The 14,523-nt window shown below is 40.8% G+C and overlaps 1 protein-coding gene across 10 annotated transcripts in view; it reads right to left on the minus strand.

Annotated features, from left to right (window-relative positions):
* The window catches only part of DLGAP2 (DLG associated protein 2), a 406,771-nt gene that overhangs the window by 230,798 nt on the left and 161,450 nt on the right, over positions 1 to 14,523 (minus strand). For 8 of the 10 annotated variants that reach the window (XM_083607163.1, XM_083607164.1, XM_083607158.1 and 5 more), the window contains one exon: positions 4,833 to 4,865. In XM_083607163.1, the coding sequence (XP_083463289.1) occupies positions 4,833 to 4,865 (33 nt within the window). Of the gene's footprint in view, positions 1 to 4,832; positions 4,866 to 5,504; positions 5,692 to 14,523 lie in introns of those variants that run through there. The other 2 variants (XM_083607165.1, XM_083607159.1) reach the window with 2 other exon arrangements.

Raw genomic sequence — 14,523 nt, forward strand, 5'->3', positions numbered from 1 at the left:
AGAGAGAGAAACCGAGGCGGTCATTTTGTTTTGATATATGGGTAATTAATGAATCAACCTATTAAGTTTAAATTTGCACATTCTTATTGTCAACATGTGACAGAGATAGTGAAAGAGAAATCTTCAGATAACTTACAAAGCAGTCAATAAAAACTAGCACTCATTGGCTTGGCTCATTCATGGCTTAATAAACTATGGTTTAGTGCTCCTCATTATAATTTAGCAAGGGAGCAGGGAGAAAAATCCTACCAAGGTTGCTTTACCTAGGCTGGAATCTGTCAGGTATCTACCGTATTTTTCGCTCTATAACACGCACCAGACCATGACACACATGTAGTTTTTAGAGGAGGAAAACAAAAAAAAAAAAATATTCTGAACAAAACAGTGGATGTATGATTTTTGTGGTTCATGCTGTGGCCACAGACATGTGATCTGACAGTGAGTTTGGAGTAGCCCAATGCAAAAATCCTGAGGATCCATGTGGATCCATGCTTTGTAACCACGTTTTTGCACCACTGCGACCCCAGGCAACAGTGGGTGAGTGATTTTTTTGGTGCAAGATGTAGCCATGGACATGCTATGTGATCTGATGGTGAATTTGGGGTGACCCAGTGCAAAAATCCTGAGGATCCATGTGGATCCGTGCTTTGTAACCATGTTTTAAGTGGGGAGGGAAGGAAAAGCACTCAAGGGACAAGGAGCACGCATGGGGTGTGTGGAGAAGGATGCTGCTAATAATGCTATTTAGCGAGCTGAGTGGGGAGGAGAGAGGGACAGAGAGCCTGCTTGCTTTAAAGGAGCCAACCGGACAGGAGCAGCTTACACTCGTGTAAGCGGCTCCTCTCCTCTCCCGCTTTGCTCCTTTAAAGCAAGCAGGCTCTCTGTCCCTCTCTCCTCCCCACTCAGCGGCTCTTCTCCCACTTTGCTGTTTCAAAGCAAGCCACGGAGGAGGGAAGGAAGGGGAACCATGGATCCTCTGCTCACAACTGCAGCAGATCCCCCCCCCCCCGCCACCCATAGGCATTCGCTCCATAACACGCACAGACATTTCCCCTTACTTTCTAGGAGGAAAAAAGTGAGTGTTATGGTGCAAAAAATACGGTACTTTCCAGCAAAGTGTGCCATGCCAGAACCCAAAGTGGGCATGGCATGAGCAGGGCGTATTCACAGATCCATAAACACACATGGCCATGCACAGAAACAATAACATCCTTCCTCTCCCTTCACTCTCCCTATCTGATGCAAAGCTAAGAGGAGAAGACATAGACACGCAGGCTGACTGGCATTCCTGGCCACAGAGCAAGTCGGCTAGAGCATCTCTCTATGGCCTCTGCACTCATGCTTCCAATCTAACGCAACTGCCTGCCTGCCTTTTAGTTTCTTTCCATGCTGTAGCCAAAGAAGAGACAGTCAATGAAGCCAAAGGGATGGAATAAGCTGCTAAAGTGCAGTCCCCACTCCCACACCCAGTACATCCCTCTCCTGGCTTCTCTCCCATGGGACAGGTAGAGGGAATGTGGTCTAAGTGTGAACAGAATGGCTTGGGGAGAGTGCCAAGGTCTAGATGAAATGATGCTGCAGTTCACAGCTGACCGGCAGTCAGTAGGTTCCACACCCCTGGTTTAGTGTTCTTCCCTTGCCCTTCTCTTCTGGCTTTGGAGCAAAGAACCTGGTTTATCCACCTAGAGTTCCCTATTACATCTGAACTGTAAAACTCTAGTTTAATGCCAGAGAAGAAACCAAGAAAATAAGCTAAAATTTGATAACAGTAGAATTTGTTTGCAACTGGCAGTGATTATGTTATTAATATAATAATAATAGTGGCTCAAGTGGCTTAGGGCTCTTCCACACTTTTAATACATGAAGGGGTACACAGTTTTCTGCTTATCCCATGCTTTCTAGGCACATGCCCAAGTGGTTTTGCCTTTGCACTGCCACTTTCCCCTGGAAAAGCCACTCTTTAGTGCTAAATCAGAGCAAGCATCCATCTGGAGGAAACCTGATTGAGGTTTGCTACGATTCAGCAGTAAAGAGTGGGTTTTCCCGGAGGAAAGTGGCAGGAGAAGTGGAAGTGGAATACATTTTGTATTTGAGCACCCTAATGTAATAAAAGAACTTGGCCCTCACTGGAGGGCACAGTCTTTATATTTCTGGACTGTGTCTCAAAATCACAAAGAATTAATTTTAACATCAAATACGCACAAACAATGAGGTCATGTTTCACACAAAAAGCATCATCATCATCATTTTATTTGTATGCCACCTTTCCATAGTTAAAACAACATGACAAGATTTACATAATTACCAACATAACGAAAGTCATAAGCAATAAATAAAACACATCAGAAAGTACACAACCAAATGGAAAACAATTTCCACATAAATCATAAAATCTAAAACGAAGAATACAGCATTAATATCAATCACAATTTAAAATGACATAGATAAAAAATAAAAGCAATTTAAAAAACAAAAACGGAGCCCTCTCTATCCAGCAGCAGCAGCAGCAGCAGCAGCAGTCCTTTATGGAGCCTGTCAGGCCCTGCCTCAAGCCAAAATAGAATTCGTTATCATAATGGCACACTGAAGTCCTTTCAGAAAACTAGATAAAATAATAATAATAAATTAAACAGCATTTTTTTGTGTAAAAAAAAAAAAGTATGGAGTCTTATAATATTGCACTGCATTGAAGCAGTCAAGCAAATTACTGAACAAATTGCTGAGAGATCGCAGGGCACCAAGAATTATGAAGCATTAATCCATGCTTCAGTAGTGTTTGTAAAGGTTCTCTGGGGCCACTTACAAGTCTTTGCTTGGTTTCTTTTAGACTTGGAGGTAACACCACGGAACCAGCACACTGCAGAGTCACTCAGGTGGAAATTAAACCCTACCGAGAGCAATCTATTGCATGTTTAAGATATTATTCTTGAACCAATGCCCAGATTCCTAATCTGAAAAAAATAAAACCAGATCATCTAGTTCTTAAATAGAAGAAGAAGAAGAAGAAGAAGAAGAAGAAGAAGAAGAAGAAGAAGGGGGAAAAGGTTACACTAGGCACAGATGGCAAGAAAGGAGGTGTTAACTGAAATACTATAGTGTTTCTCCCTACTCAATTATTTTAAGACTAAAATAGGAGCCCCAATGTAATATAATTTTTTTAGACTTCTGATCTCTCCTGTTGCCCAGCAAAATATTAAGAAAACTATGCTTTATTACATGTCTTCCAAATGCCATATCTACAACCACAGGATCACTGGTTTAATTTTAAAACAATGCTACTGCTAACAATGCTGAATAACTTTATAGAGTAGTAACTAAATTATACTCAGGCTGGACCCACAGAAATCAATGGCCTTATGTTACTTAACTATTGATTTCAATGGGTCTACCCTGGTTATTACTGGATACTACCTATAGCCTTTAATTATCACAAACATCTTGCAGTTTTATTTTTAAGATGTTAAGACATTCCACAGAATGAAGTTGTCTCATTTCAGCTAAATTAAAAATCTACCAGCAGCTACTATTTATCCCCAAAGGCTGTTTGCAGTGTCTTGAGATCAAGTGCAGCTCACGGTTGATACAATCAAAATGTAAATCATACACGCGATGAAAATGATATTTCAAATTTACAACGTAAGGGCACAATCCAGGTAAAGTTAAGAATTTGTAAGTCCACTGATTTCACTGAGATGAATTAAGCACATCCTGAACTCCCTATATTTGAATAATTTATTGGCTTCTCTGAATAATACTTCCAGTTCAATTTTCTGTCCACATTATTGCAAACAGACATTAAAAACAGACAACAAAATCCATCTAAGTTAACTGAACTCGCTTCTACTGAGCTAACTGGAAATTAAAAGCGCTTGCACAATGTTGGGTGGGTTATTTATCTTCTGTTGGTATTTATACCCTACTTTTCAGCAATATGAACTTGAAAGTTATTTACAAAATACAGAAATGATATTATAGTAATAAAATAATAACAGAACAGGAGAGCATGACAGAAGATCATTTTAAAATCCAGTTGAATTAAACATCCTAAACATTACGTGCAAGAAACAAATTCTCCCTCTGCCACCAAAAAATAAGAAGAAATGGCACCGGTAGGATGAGCTCTTGCGCAAAACCTAGTGGAAGACTTATTGTAGGACAGTGTATGAAAGGGTGGATTATAGTTTGAGAATAAAGGCAGTATTCAATGAAACATTTCTGCTAGCTCAAGGATTAGGGCCCTTGGGCATGCTCTGCTCTCAAATCTGCTCTGGACAAATGGGGAAAATCCCAGAACATACAGAACATATTTAGGGGGCACCCATAGGGAGGAGAATGTTCCATGGCACAAAGAGAAATCTTTGCACTGACAGAATCATTGCAAAATAATAGCAAAATGCTATTAATTCAACAGCAGAATGTCAATTGCTCGAGATAAATTCTAACTGTGATATGTTTCTATATGCCCTAAAATGAATACTCACACTCTCCCTTTCTTTTCTTTTTTCTTATTATGTTATACTGACCATTGCACAATACCTGGGTAAAAGGTATTTCCATTTTTATTACAAGAGAATATTGGTCTCCTGCTGCCCAAAGGATGTATTGTGCTTTACTCAGCACTAATTCAATTCATTTTCTGGCATCTAACACAGCAGTACGTCTCTTCTCCACTCTCCCCCCTCCCCGGCTCCCCCCCCTTAGCATCACATCTAATGACATGTTCCATCTACTGCCACAGTAGAAAAAGTACTAACAGAATAAACAAAACATGCAAGTCAAGCATCACCACTATTGACTTTGAAAATTATTAAGGATGTTGATGCGCAACTCACCTTCAGGTTCACCACAGAGTGTACACTGTGACTCTGCAAGGAAAAAGAAAGAAAGAAATACAGAAAGTAGTCAATACAGTAGCCTTTACAGAGATTATCACTTTTAAACTAGGATTGCCTCATTATATCCTTGATGCTGTATTTGTTTGATACATTATATCTTGGACAATCAGCAGCGAAGGGCAGATCTCTTCCCACTTTATGTTTCTCTCTTTCTCTAACTCCAATACCCAGTACTCATAGTAGATAATGATAATAATAATAGTAATAATAATAATTGGAACCGGCCCATCTGACTGGGTTGCCCCAGCCAATCTGAACTAAGGAGAGTGAGAGTGGTGCCTATATAAACATTGCTTTTGCATACATGGTCCCATGCATACAAACACCCACAGGTGATGCATACAGGTTGTTGTTGTTGTGTGTATAAATTTTGATGATACACAAAGTAACTGAGTAGCTTACAGCTAGGAAGCTAAATAGCTCCTCTAGGTTGTTGATAGCTTCTTTGTAAAGACTATACAATGTTCAGACTCTTTATATTCAACTGAGAAAAATATATTTACAATCTCATGCTTATTCAAACATGGGCACATTCTCACTTGAACTGTAAAGCTCACTCAGGTCTTACAGTTTCTTTTGGATTTTTATTTTTATTTTTTTTACTTTCACCTCTGCAGTATTTTTTCTGGTCCTTACAGAGAGCTTTTGTGCACGGGTTTCTCCCTAATAACCTTTAGGGATCATCCTCTGTCTGTTTCACTTCAGATACATCACACTGACACACAATGTCCTCAGCAGTATCCTGAGAAGCCTCTCTCAGCCGCCATTCTCCCTCACAGAGAGAGAGGGGGAAAGCAGAAAGACAGTTAAAAACGACAGTTATTGGAATAACAGTCACAACAGAACGGAATGCCTGTCTCATGTGACTCACAGTCAGCCAATCACATGAGAGCTACCACCAAAGGAAAAACTCCACGTTAAAAATAAACAGTAATTTAACATAAGTAACCATTCCCATTTCAGAAAATTAAACCGTTATCCTTAACACAGGTTACATGATCCACATCTATACACATGGTCCCTGAGATCAGGGGTTCCAAAGGTTGATAGATTATAACTCCCATCACACCCTTGACCATTGACCATGACTGGCTGCAGCTGATCCAAGTTGATGCCCAACCACATTGGAAGGCCACAAGTTCCCCATCTCTACCATTCAGCAAACATGCTAGGTTTGATGCCCCAGTGAGCTGAGACTGCTTTTGCAGATGCCACTCCTCCACCTACATGCATACAAAACGAACCAAAATGATGTCTGCACACAAGGATGAACCAGGAAATAATAAATGGTCCAACCTTTCAACATAAAGGACTTCTGTGTCTTTAACAGCTTGAGAAATTTGGGATTTTAAAAGGTCTTTCCCCCCCACATTCCACAGTGCTGCAGGAGGATGGAGTTCTGAAACCTACATGCAGCTGCCAAAATCCCTTCATCCATATAACTATTTAAGGCACAATGTGAAAAACCTGGCCGTCTCTTAACAGACTACAAGATGCCTCTGATGTAAGTCAGGAACCCTACAGCCGTTAAACGTAATGTTAAAAAGTTTGTTTCACATTTCTGTTCCCAATGTGCTCTCAAGGCAGGTTGCAGGAAAATCACTCCAAGCATAACATTTCCTAACAATCCTATTTTTTTAGTGTATACAGAAAGCTAGACACTGCTACAGAATATAGAACAAGTCCTTGCCAGGGGAATTTACGGTCCACTTTAGAGAGATAGAACAAGGGGCGAAATGGAGATGAGGTAGAATCAGGCGTGTGTGTTTTTTAATAAAAAAAGTACAGTGGTACCTCAGGTTACATACGCTTCAGGTTACATACGCTTCAGGTTACAGACTCTGCTAACCCAGAAATATTACCTCGGGTTAAGAACTTTGCTTCAGGATGAGAACAGAAATTGTGCTCCGGCAGCGTGGCAGCAGCAGGAGGCCCCATTAGCTAAAGTGGTGCTTCAGGTTAAGAACAGTTTCAGGTTAAGAACAGACCTCCGGAACGAATTAAGTACTTAACCTGAGGTACCACTGTACTGAGAAATGAATAAGGGAATGTCAGGAGGCAAGACTAGGTTACAGAAACAGATGCTGGAGTGGTTCAGGAAGGCTTTTCTATAGAAGCAGCTCTTGAAGTTGTACTCCAAGAAGGAAAAGGCAGCACTCTGATGAAAGACTGCCACACATGGTGCCCTGGTTAAAAGAGGTAGCACCGCAGAAGGCTTCCCATGGACCATCATTGTATGGTCTGCTTCAACACTTGGACTGTATGCTTCAGTATAATTGGTGGAAGCATGGGCCTTTCAAAACTGAAATATACTCAGAGTCGCAAAGTGATTTCATGCTCTTTATTCAGCTCATAGTGGTGAGGAGGAATGAATGAATGTCCCCTCAAAGTATCTGCTTTATATACATTATTTACACAATGGGCTGCACATGATTGGCTAATTCCGGAATTCTACTGTAAGCCAATCAGGTTGTGGATTCACTTTTATCTGGAGCATGATTGGGTGGTTCCTGCCAACCAATCATACTGCTGCATTGTTCTAGGACCAATCAGACTGCTGCATTCTGAATCCTATTGTTCTAGGACCAATCAGACTGCTGCCTTTTGGATCCTATTGTTCTAGGACCAATCAGACTGCTGCAGTTTGGATCCTTTTCAACTCAGTACATAACAAAAACATTTCCCATTTGCATTGCCTACAATCTTTCAAACTAATATTATGTCAGAAAGTGCTAACCACTTTGCACCAAAAGCTTCCATTTTTATTTCTGCTAATGGTTCCACTGAACATGCGTTGTTGTTGTTATTTAAAGTTTACAGGGAAACTCATCTTTATTTTGCATTCTCGGGGAACCATTTTTATTTCATTTCTTTCCTGTGTAAGTCTTGAGGAGATGTGGCTTTTATTCCAAGTAATGTTATTAGAGAAAGGGGCGTCTGACTTGCGCGCACATACCGTAACAAGCAACTCGTCTCGTTCTTGTCATTTGTTTAAAATGCTTCAGCCCGCTCAGACCAACCTAAGGTGGGCTAAAATGCAATCTAAAGCAACGTTTACACGGCAATTCAAAGTCTGCATATTTTGCCTGTAAATTTGTCTGCTTTACTATCACGTCAGCTGAGAACAGAGATGCGAGATAAAAGTTGTTTTGTGAAGAAAAATGGGCACAGCGCTGCAAAGCGACCAGAAGAGCATGTGAGGGGAAGGATATAACTGTTTAATCACAGCACTTGGGAATAGAGTTATAAATCTCACGAGGAACAGAATATCTCTTGGAAAAAATGTTTCTGTGTTGGTAATTCGAAATATGGCGATGTATCCTTTGAGTCAGCATCGTCTCAGCATGATTTCAGAAGCCTGCCTGCTGTCGGGAAGTGCCATCTTTCAGCTGAGAAGTAAAACAAAGGCACTGATCATTCACAGTAATTAAAAGATACTGTGAAATTCTTTTCTGTAAGCAGCAGTTTTTAAATAAGCCCTCCGCGCTACAACAGCTTACATTCTGCAAAGGGTTTTTCCCCCCAAACGGCACTTCAAACTCTTGGTCCGCTTTGTGCAAGAGAAGGGCCATTTTTTAAATTTTTTTTTAAAAAATAGCTCAGTGGGTAGAACACATACTTTCCATACAGAGATGTCCCAGGTTCAATCCCAGGTAGGGTTTGGAGAGATAACCTGGGCTTCAAACACAGGGAAGCCACTGTCAGTCTGCACAAAGTCAATGCTTATGTGAATGAGCCACGTGTCTCACTCAGTGTAGGCAGCTTCCTATGCGCCTATAGGCATAGGCCAACTCCAGTCCTCCAGATGTTTTGGGACTACAATTCCCATCATCCCTAGCTAACAGGACCAGTGGTCAGGGGTGATGGGAATTGTAGTCTTAAAACATCTGGAGGGCCGGAGTTTGCCTATGCCTGCCCTATGTCTTACATTCCTAAGGAATGACTATCAGCAGCAGAGATTTGCGCTCCTTTGTAAAAGCCAGGAAATAAGGCAGCTGCTGGCAGACAAATGGGTACAAATCTCGCCACTCATTTGTCTGTGCTTCTGGAGTTTGGGAAAGCTTCTGTGAGGCAGTTCAGTTCATAGAATCATAGAACTGTAGAGTTGGAAGGGACCTCAAGGATCATCTAGCCCAACTCCCTGCAATGCAGGAATCTCAACTTTAAGCAGATGGTCATACAACCTTTGCTTAAAAACCTACAATGAAAGAGAGCCAACAACCTTCCAAAGAAGTCTTTTCCACGGTCGAACAGTGTCCTAGCTGAGCCTGGCAGGACACCGTGCTCTATGTTCTTAACCCCTTCATGTATTAATTAGACTTAGGGGTGCTCGTTATATGTGGATGGCTATCCTGCACAACACTCTGTCCTCACAGTTGCTAAACAGATGCCCATGAGAAGCTAGCTATCAGAACTTGAGCACAACAGTACTCTCTCCACATGTGAATGCTAGCAACTGGTACTCAGAGGCATATTACCTCCCACAGTAGAGGTAGAACATAGCAGTTGTGGCTACACAGCATCCAACATATCTAGACAAATATTACACACCTGAGGGCTAAATAAAAACATATCTCTAATCGTAAGCCTTCATTCTATATTTCCAATGCTGCTACTGCTGATTAGCAAAGTCACCCAGCCACACAGTGGAGCTGAACTTTTTCAATAAGTCAACTCAGTTAATCTATTAATTAAGTTGTTTTCCTTTCCTGTCTCAGAAAATAAATTGCATGAGTTAAAGATGACAGACTAAATGTACATTTACAGTAGATACATTTTGACCCAGATAGGAGAGTCTGTGTCAACAACTGTTGCACTAACAGTTTTAATTAATGCTGTTCGTTCTAAAAGTGTGCTTAGTCTTCAACTTGCTATCTGCTCGATGCCTAGTATTCTCTTTTTCTACAAACTTCTAGGGCCCATGAATATGTCTCTTTTAAATTAATGTTTTGCCTAACCTGACAAACACCTTTCAGCGCTAGCGCCAGAAGTTACATCTCTGTTTAACTAAAATCTTCTTTTCCCTCTCCTTATGCAAAGGGAACTTGGTTTGGCTTGGTCTGGACTACTTATGGGAAAAGAGAGAGTGGAGAATTGCTGTGATTTCCTCTCTTCCACTTGTTTAAGACCATTGATTGATGGCACCATGCAGGAGTCAGCGACAAGATAGATCTTGTTTGTGAGATTTCTGGAAACAAAGAAAACAATAGTCTTTGCTGTGCCCTAGAAAGTTGGTGGCTATCCAAAATGTTATGCTTCTGCAATTCCTGATCATTGTTATCCTAAACACCCTCCCTCTTGTTCAAAAGCTGATCTGATGCTGAGTGAGCACCCTCCACAATGACCCACATCCTCCCAACCAGAATCACAATTGCATAAAACATTACACACCAACATACATACATACACATGAAGACATATGCTTATGAACCACAGCTTGCGGACCCAGATTCAGTCATGCATTATGGTCTGTTCTTAAGATGACCTAAGTCTGGATCCAACCCATTGGTTGTATGGTCTGTTGCCAAAGGAAGTCACCTTTCCCTACCACTCAGACCACAGAATGTGCTTGGTGGGTTGTTTTTTCCCTCTTTAGCAAGCGGCCTTATGGCTCAGAAAACATTCAGTACACTGCGGTTAGGCCATGAAACCACACTTTCTCTGGGATAAGTCCTATAAGTTTTAGAGATCAATGATAAGTCTAAAATGAAGCTGGCAAATCTAGCTGGAGATAGAATGTGCTTTGAAAATTCATCCTAAAGACTGCATTTAATGTTGCACATTTTCTACTCGTTTATGTCAATGAAAGATTACTACAGAATATTTCTCTGTCATTGTTTGTCTGCATAATGCTTCTCTGATGTCAGGGAAATGGAATTTACAGTTCATTTTCTGCCATTTAAAGAGAAATAAAATATGTATATATTATCATGAGATTGAGTGCAGCTGGGAGCCAAGGTATAATTTAAAGCAAAGCTCAACGGCTATTAGTCATTTTCAGGATTTTGCTTCAATATTTGTATCTAAATACAACTATGTGTCATGGCCATAAAACCTGACTACATTATGAATTATGTTTAATTTCCATTCCTCCTTTTCATGTCTCTCTGCATTTCCCCTTCCCTTGTGCCTATATTTTTGTTAAACCTGGCACTCTCCTTGCTTAGACCTCGTGTTGAAAAATAAATGTGGCAGATCTGTTGGGGGAAAGAAATTCTGCTGTTTAGTGGGATTCCTCAAGGCTCAGTTCATCACAACAAAAACTATCACCTTCAATTCAGCTTCACTACAAAGGAAGTCTTCCTGACAAGTTTCCAGTTCAACAAGGGTTGGAGTGAGATACACAAACCTTGAGGGAAGTGTAGGTGGAAGAGACTGAGGCAAGAGGAAAAAGAAGAAAGAGAAAGAAGAAGGCGTCTCACACAGGTCACAAGGACAAAGGAAGCGATGGTTGGCAGAAAAGGAGTAGAGGAACAGACAGCAGTGCTAGAGGCAGTCAAGGAGACTGACACTGTCAGGATGAATAAGGCTGCAAACTTATGCTAGGGATGTCAGAGAATTCCAGTGGAAACAGAAGTGAAAATTGCAGTTGTTTGCATTCTCATCCCATTTTTATTTCTGGAATGGTGTTGTGTGTGTGTGTGTGTGTGTGTGTGTCTTTGTGGAGATAGAGAGATACTTTTTAGAATGTTGTTTTGATCATTCATTTACCTTGAAATGTATAGTGTGGAAAGAGGTACATCATTAAGTATGTTAAATTTGTATGTTAAATAAGTGGACAGCGAGATAAAGAGCACCACAGAAATTGAACTGGCATTGATGTATGTACCAATGTGTGTGTTTGGTGTACATTGTGGGGAGGGGGTACTTTTATTTATTTAAAAGGTTTCCAAGCAGCCCTTAGTGCCAGTGTGGTGTAGTGGTTAGGAGCGGTAGTCTCGTAATCTGGTGAATTCGATTCCCTGCTCCTCCACACGCAGCTGCTGGGTGACCTTGGGCTAGTCACACTTCTTTGAAGTCTCTCAGCCCCACTCACCTCACAGAGTGTTTGTTGTGGGGGAGGAAGGGAAAGGAGAATGTTAGCCGCTTTGAGACTCCTTAAAGGGAGTGAAAGGTGGGATATCAAATCCAAACTCTTCTTCTTCTTCTTCTTAGGCTAACATCCTTTCTTTTCCCTTTTTCTTTTAGTGCTTTATTATTATTAAAAACACATTTATTCAAAAGTTGCACTTCAGCTTTGTCCCCTGCCATAAAACCAAAGAACGACCACACCAATCCTCAATCCCACATCAATGTCATGTTGGCTTGCCAAATACCTTCAGTAGGAACCCAACTAATCATCTGGTTGGCTAGACTTTTTCAATCAACATATCCCCTCCACAGACACCTCCACGATGATGATGGCATTAAAATATTGCATTCTTCAATAAAAGAAGTGGTTTACAAAGCTAACACAACTTGCCACTTGGCTCCTCTGCCCACCCTAATTTTTTCTCTTTGTCTGTTTTACCCTTGGTGCTACTGCTACAGAGCCATGTTTATTTTAAAAGCATGGCTGTGCAATTCTGCAGCGAGCAGGGAGTTTCATAGAAGAAATGGTTATCAAGGGGAACTTTCTCATCCTGGCCCTTTCTCTTGCTGAAAAGCAGAGAATCTTTTACCAGAGAGAAGGCTGTGTCAGCCATATAGGACTATACCCAATGCATAAGCAACATGCAGTATGTCCCTCATCTCCTCACCACTTCAGGCCCTCACACTCCTTGAGAATAATCACAGCAATGCAAAACACTTTAAATACAAAAAACAAATTGGTGATTTGAGCAGCTTTATCTTTGCCAGAAAAAAAAATAAGGAAAAGAAATGAGAAAGTGTCTCACGATGAAGCATTTCAGAAAATGAATGTTTATGTTTATCTACATGTCAGATGAACATTTGCACCTCTAGTTGCAATTTAGTTCAATTCGCAACTGCATGCCTTCTTTCAACACAGAGAAGTCAAGCTGGCAGAGCAAAGAAAAGGGGGGTGGGAAGAAGCAGTATAGGAAATCAAACGCACCTTTACCTTTCCCCCCCTCTCATCTGTTAGTTATGGTAGATGCCTCTCATGGTGGGTGGGTGTGGGGGCACATCTATACCGCAAGGATCCAGAGTGCGTCTTCGCCCTTTGCACACAGAGGCTGCACGCCCCTTCAGAATCTCTACCAAGCAAAGGCCAGACAACTCAGTGTCATGGCCAACAAGTAACTAAATAGAAGGCATGGACTTGTATGTGCTAAGGTTGCAATTTGAGGGCAAAATCTGCTTCTTGCCTCTGCTGACCATGAGCCATTTGAACTGATTTGCTGGCAGCTGCACATCTTTCTCCCAGGTCAAGTAATTCCCAAAATATGTGTCGTGATTTCCAGGAGACAACTGAAAACACATCTTTTCACCCAGGGATGTGAGGAATGACTGCATGTCTGGTAATGGTTTCTTTTATTTCTTTTTCTTTTTTTGCATAATTAGTGGATTAGTTAATGGCTCCAATGGTTTGATGTAGTGTTTTAATGGTGTTTTAAACTGATTATCACTTTTGCTTTGTTCTGTTCCATGCCTTGTGAAGTCTAAAATATAAATGACTAAAGCTTGAATTAGGCCCAGAAACACATTGGAGAGCATTATATTGTGCAGCTTTGAAGGCATTGGTGTCATATAATAATGCTGACCCACATGAAATCAGGTGGTGACATTCTTCCAGATTCTGAAGCATCCTTAGGGACAGTCCCACAGAACATGGGCAGCCCCACATTATTATAGTTTGCCCTTTTGTCATCGTTTTGTATAAAGCTATGGTGGCATGGGGTTTCTAGCTAGATAAACATCCCATTATTTGACCTCAGCTTTTCCAAAGAAATTCTCATACATTTAACTTGCTTTCTGACCTTTCAGAGAAAGAACAACAACACAAAGCTACCTGCTATTGTAAACAAGTGAATATTCACAGAGATCACTCGAACCAAGCTCTCTGGCTTAATAGATTAGTCTTAGGAACATTCCCCTCTGCTGGCATGATTATTGGTCTGAAGCAGACCTGTATTTAACTTGGTGGGGAAACTATTGACCCGGCTCTTTCCTAGGAGCTATCATGAAGTAAGTCACACCATTCTTGTCACTTACGGGAGAAATCATTGAAGAGACTTGAGAAACAAATGTTTAACAGGTCATAGCACACAGCAGCTGGCTCCTAACTTCCTTTCTCAAATTTTGCTTTTAGGAAAGGCGGCGAAAACTCCAAAAACCAAAATTAAATACTGCATAGTTTCAATAAGTTTCATTTCAATTTGACAAGAATTTGCTGCCAAATAACACAATACAATACCAATCAACATCAAGTAAAATTTGTGCAGTCTGTTGACTCCTTGGCTCACTACTGATGCATAGAGAATGATGACCACATTTCTTGACACTGCAACACCAAGAATGTGTTCTGGTAAAACTGCATTTAATGCAGTTGTCTTGACTGCAAAATATTTGAAAGTGAAGGAGTGAGTGCTGCTTTTATCTTGTTCCACATTCTAGACATTTATAGTTCTCATTTCAGTATTTGGGACTAAATGTTGCCCGGAACAGTGATCAAATATGCAGGGAC

This window comes from Podarcis filfolensis, assembly GCF_964270895.1.
Source record: "Podarcis filfolensis genome assembly, chromosome: 3".
NCBI lineage: Eukaryota > Metazoa > Chordata > Lepidosauria > Squamata > Lacertidae > Podarcis > Podarcis filfolensis.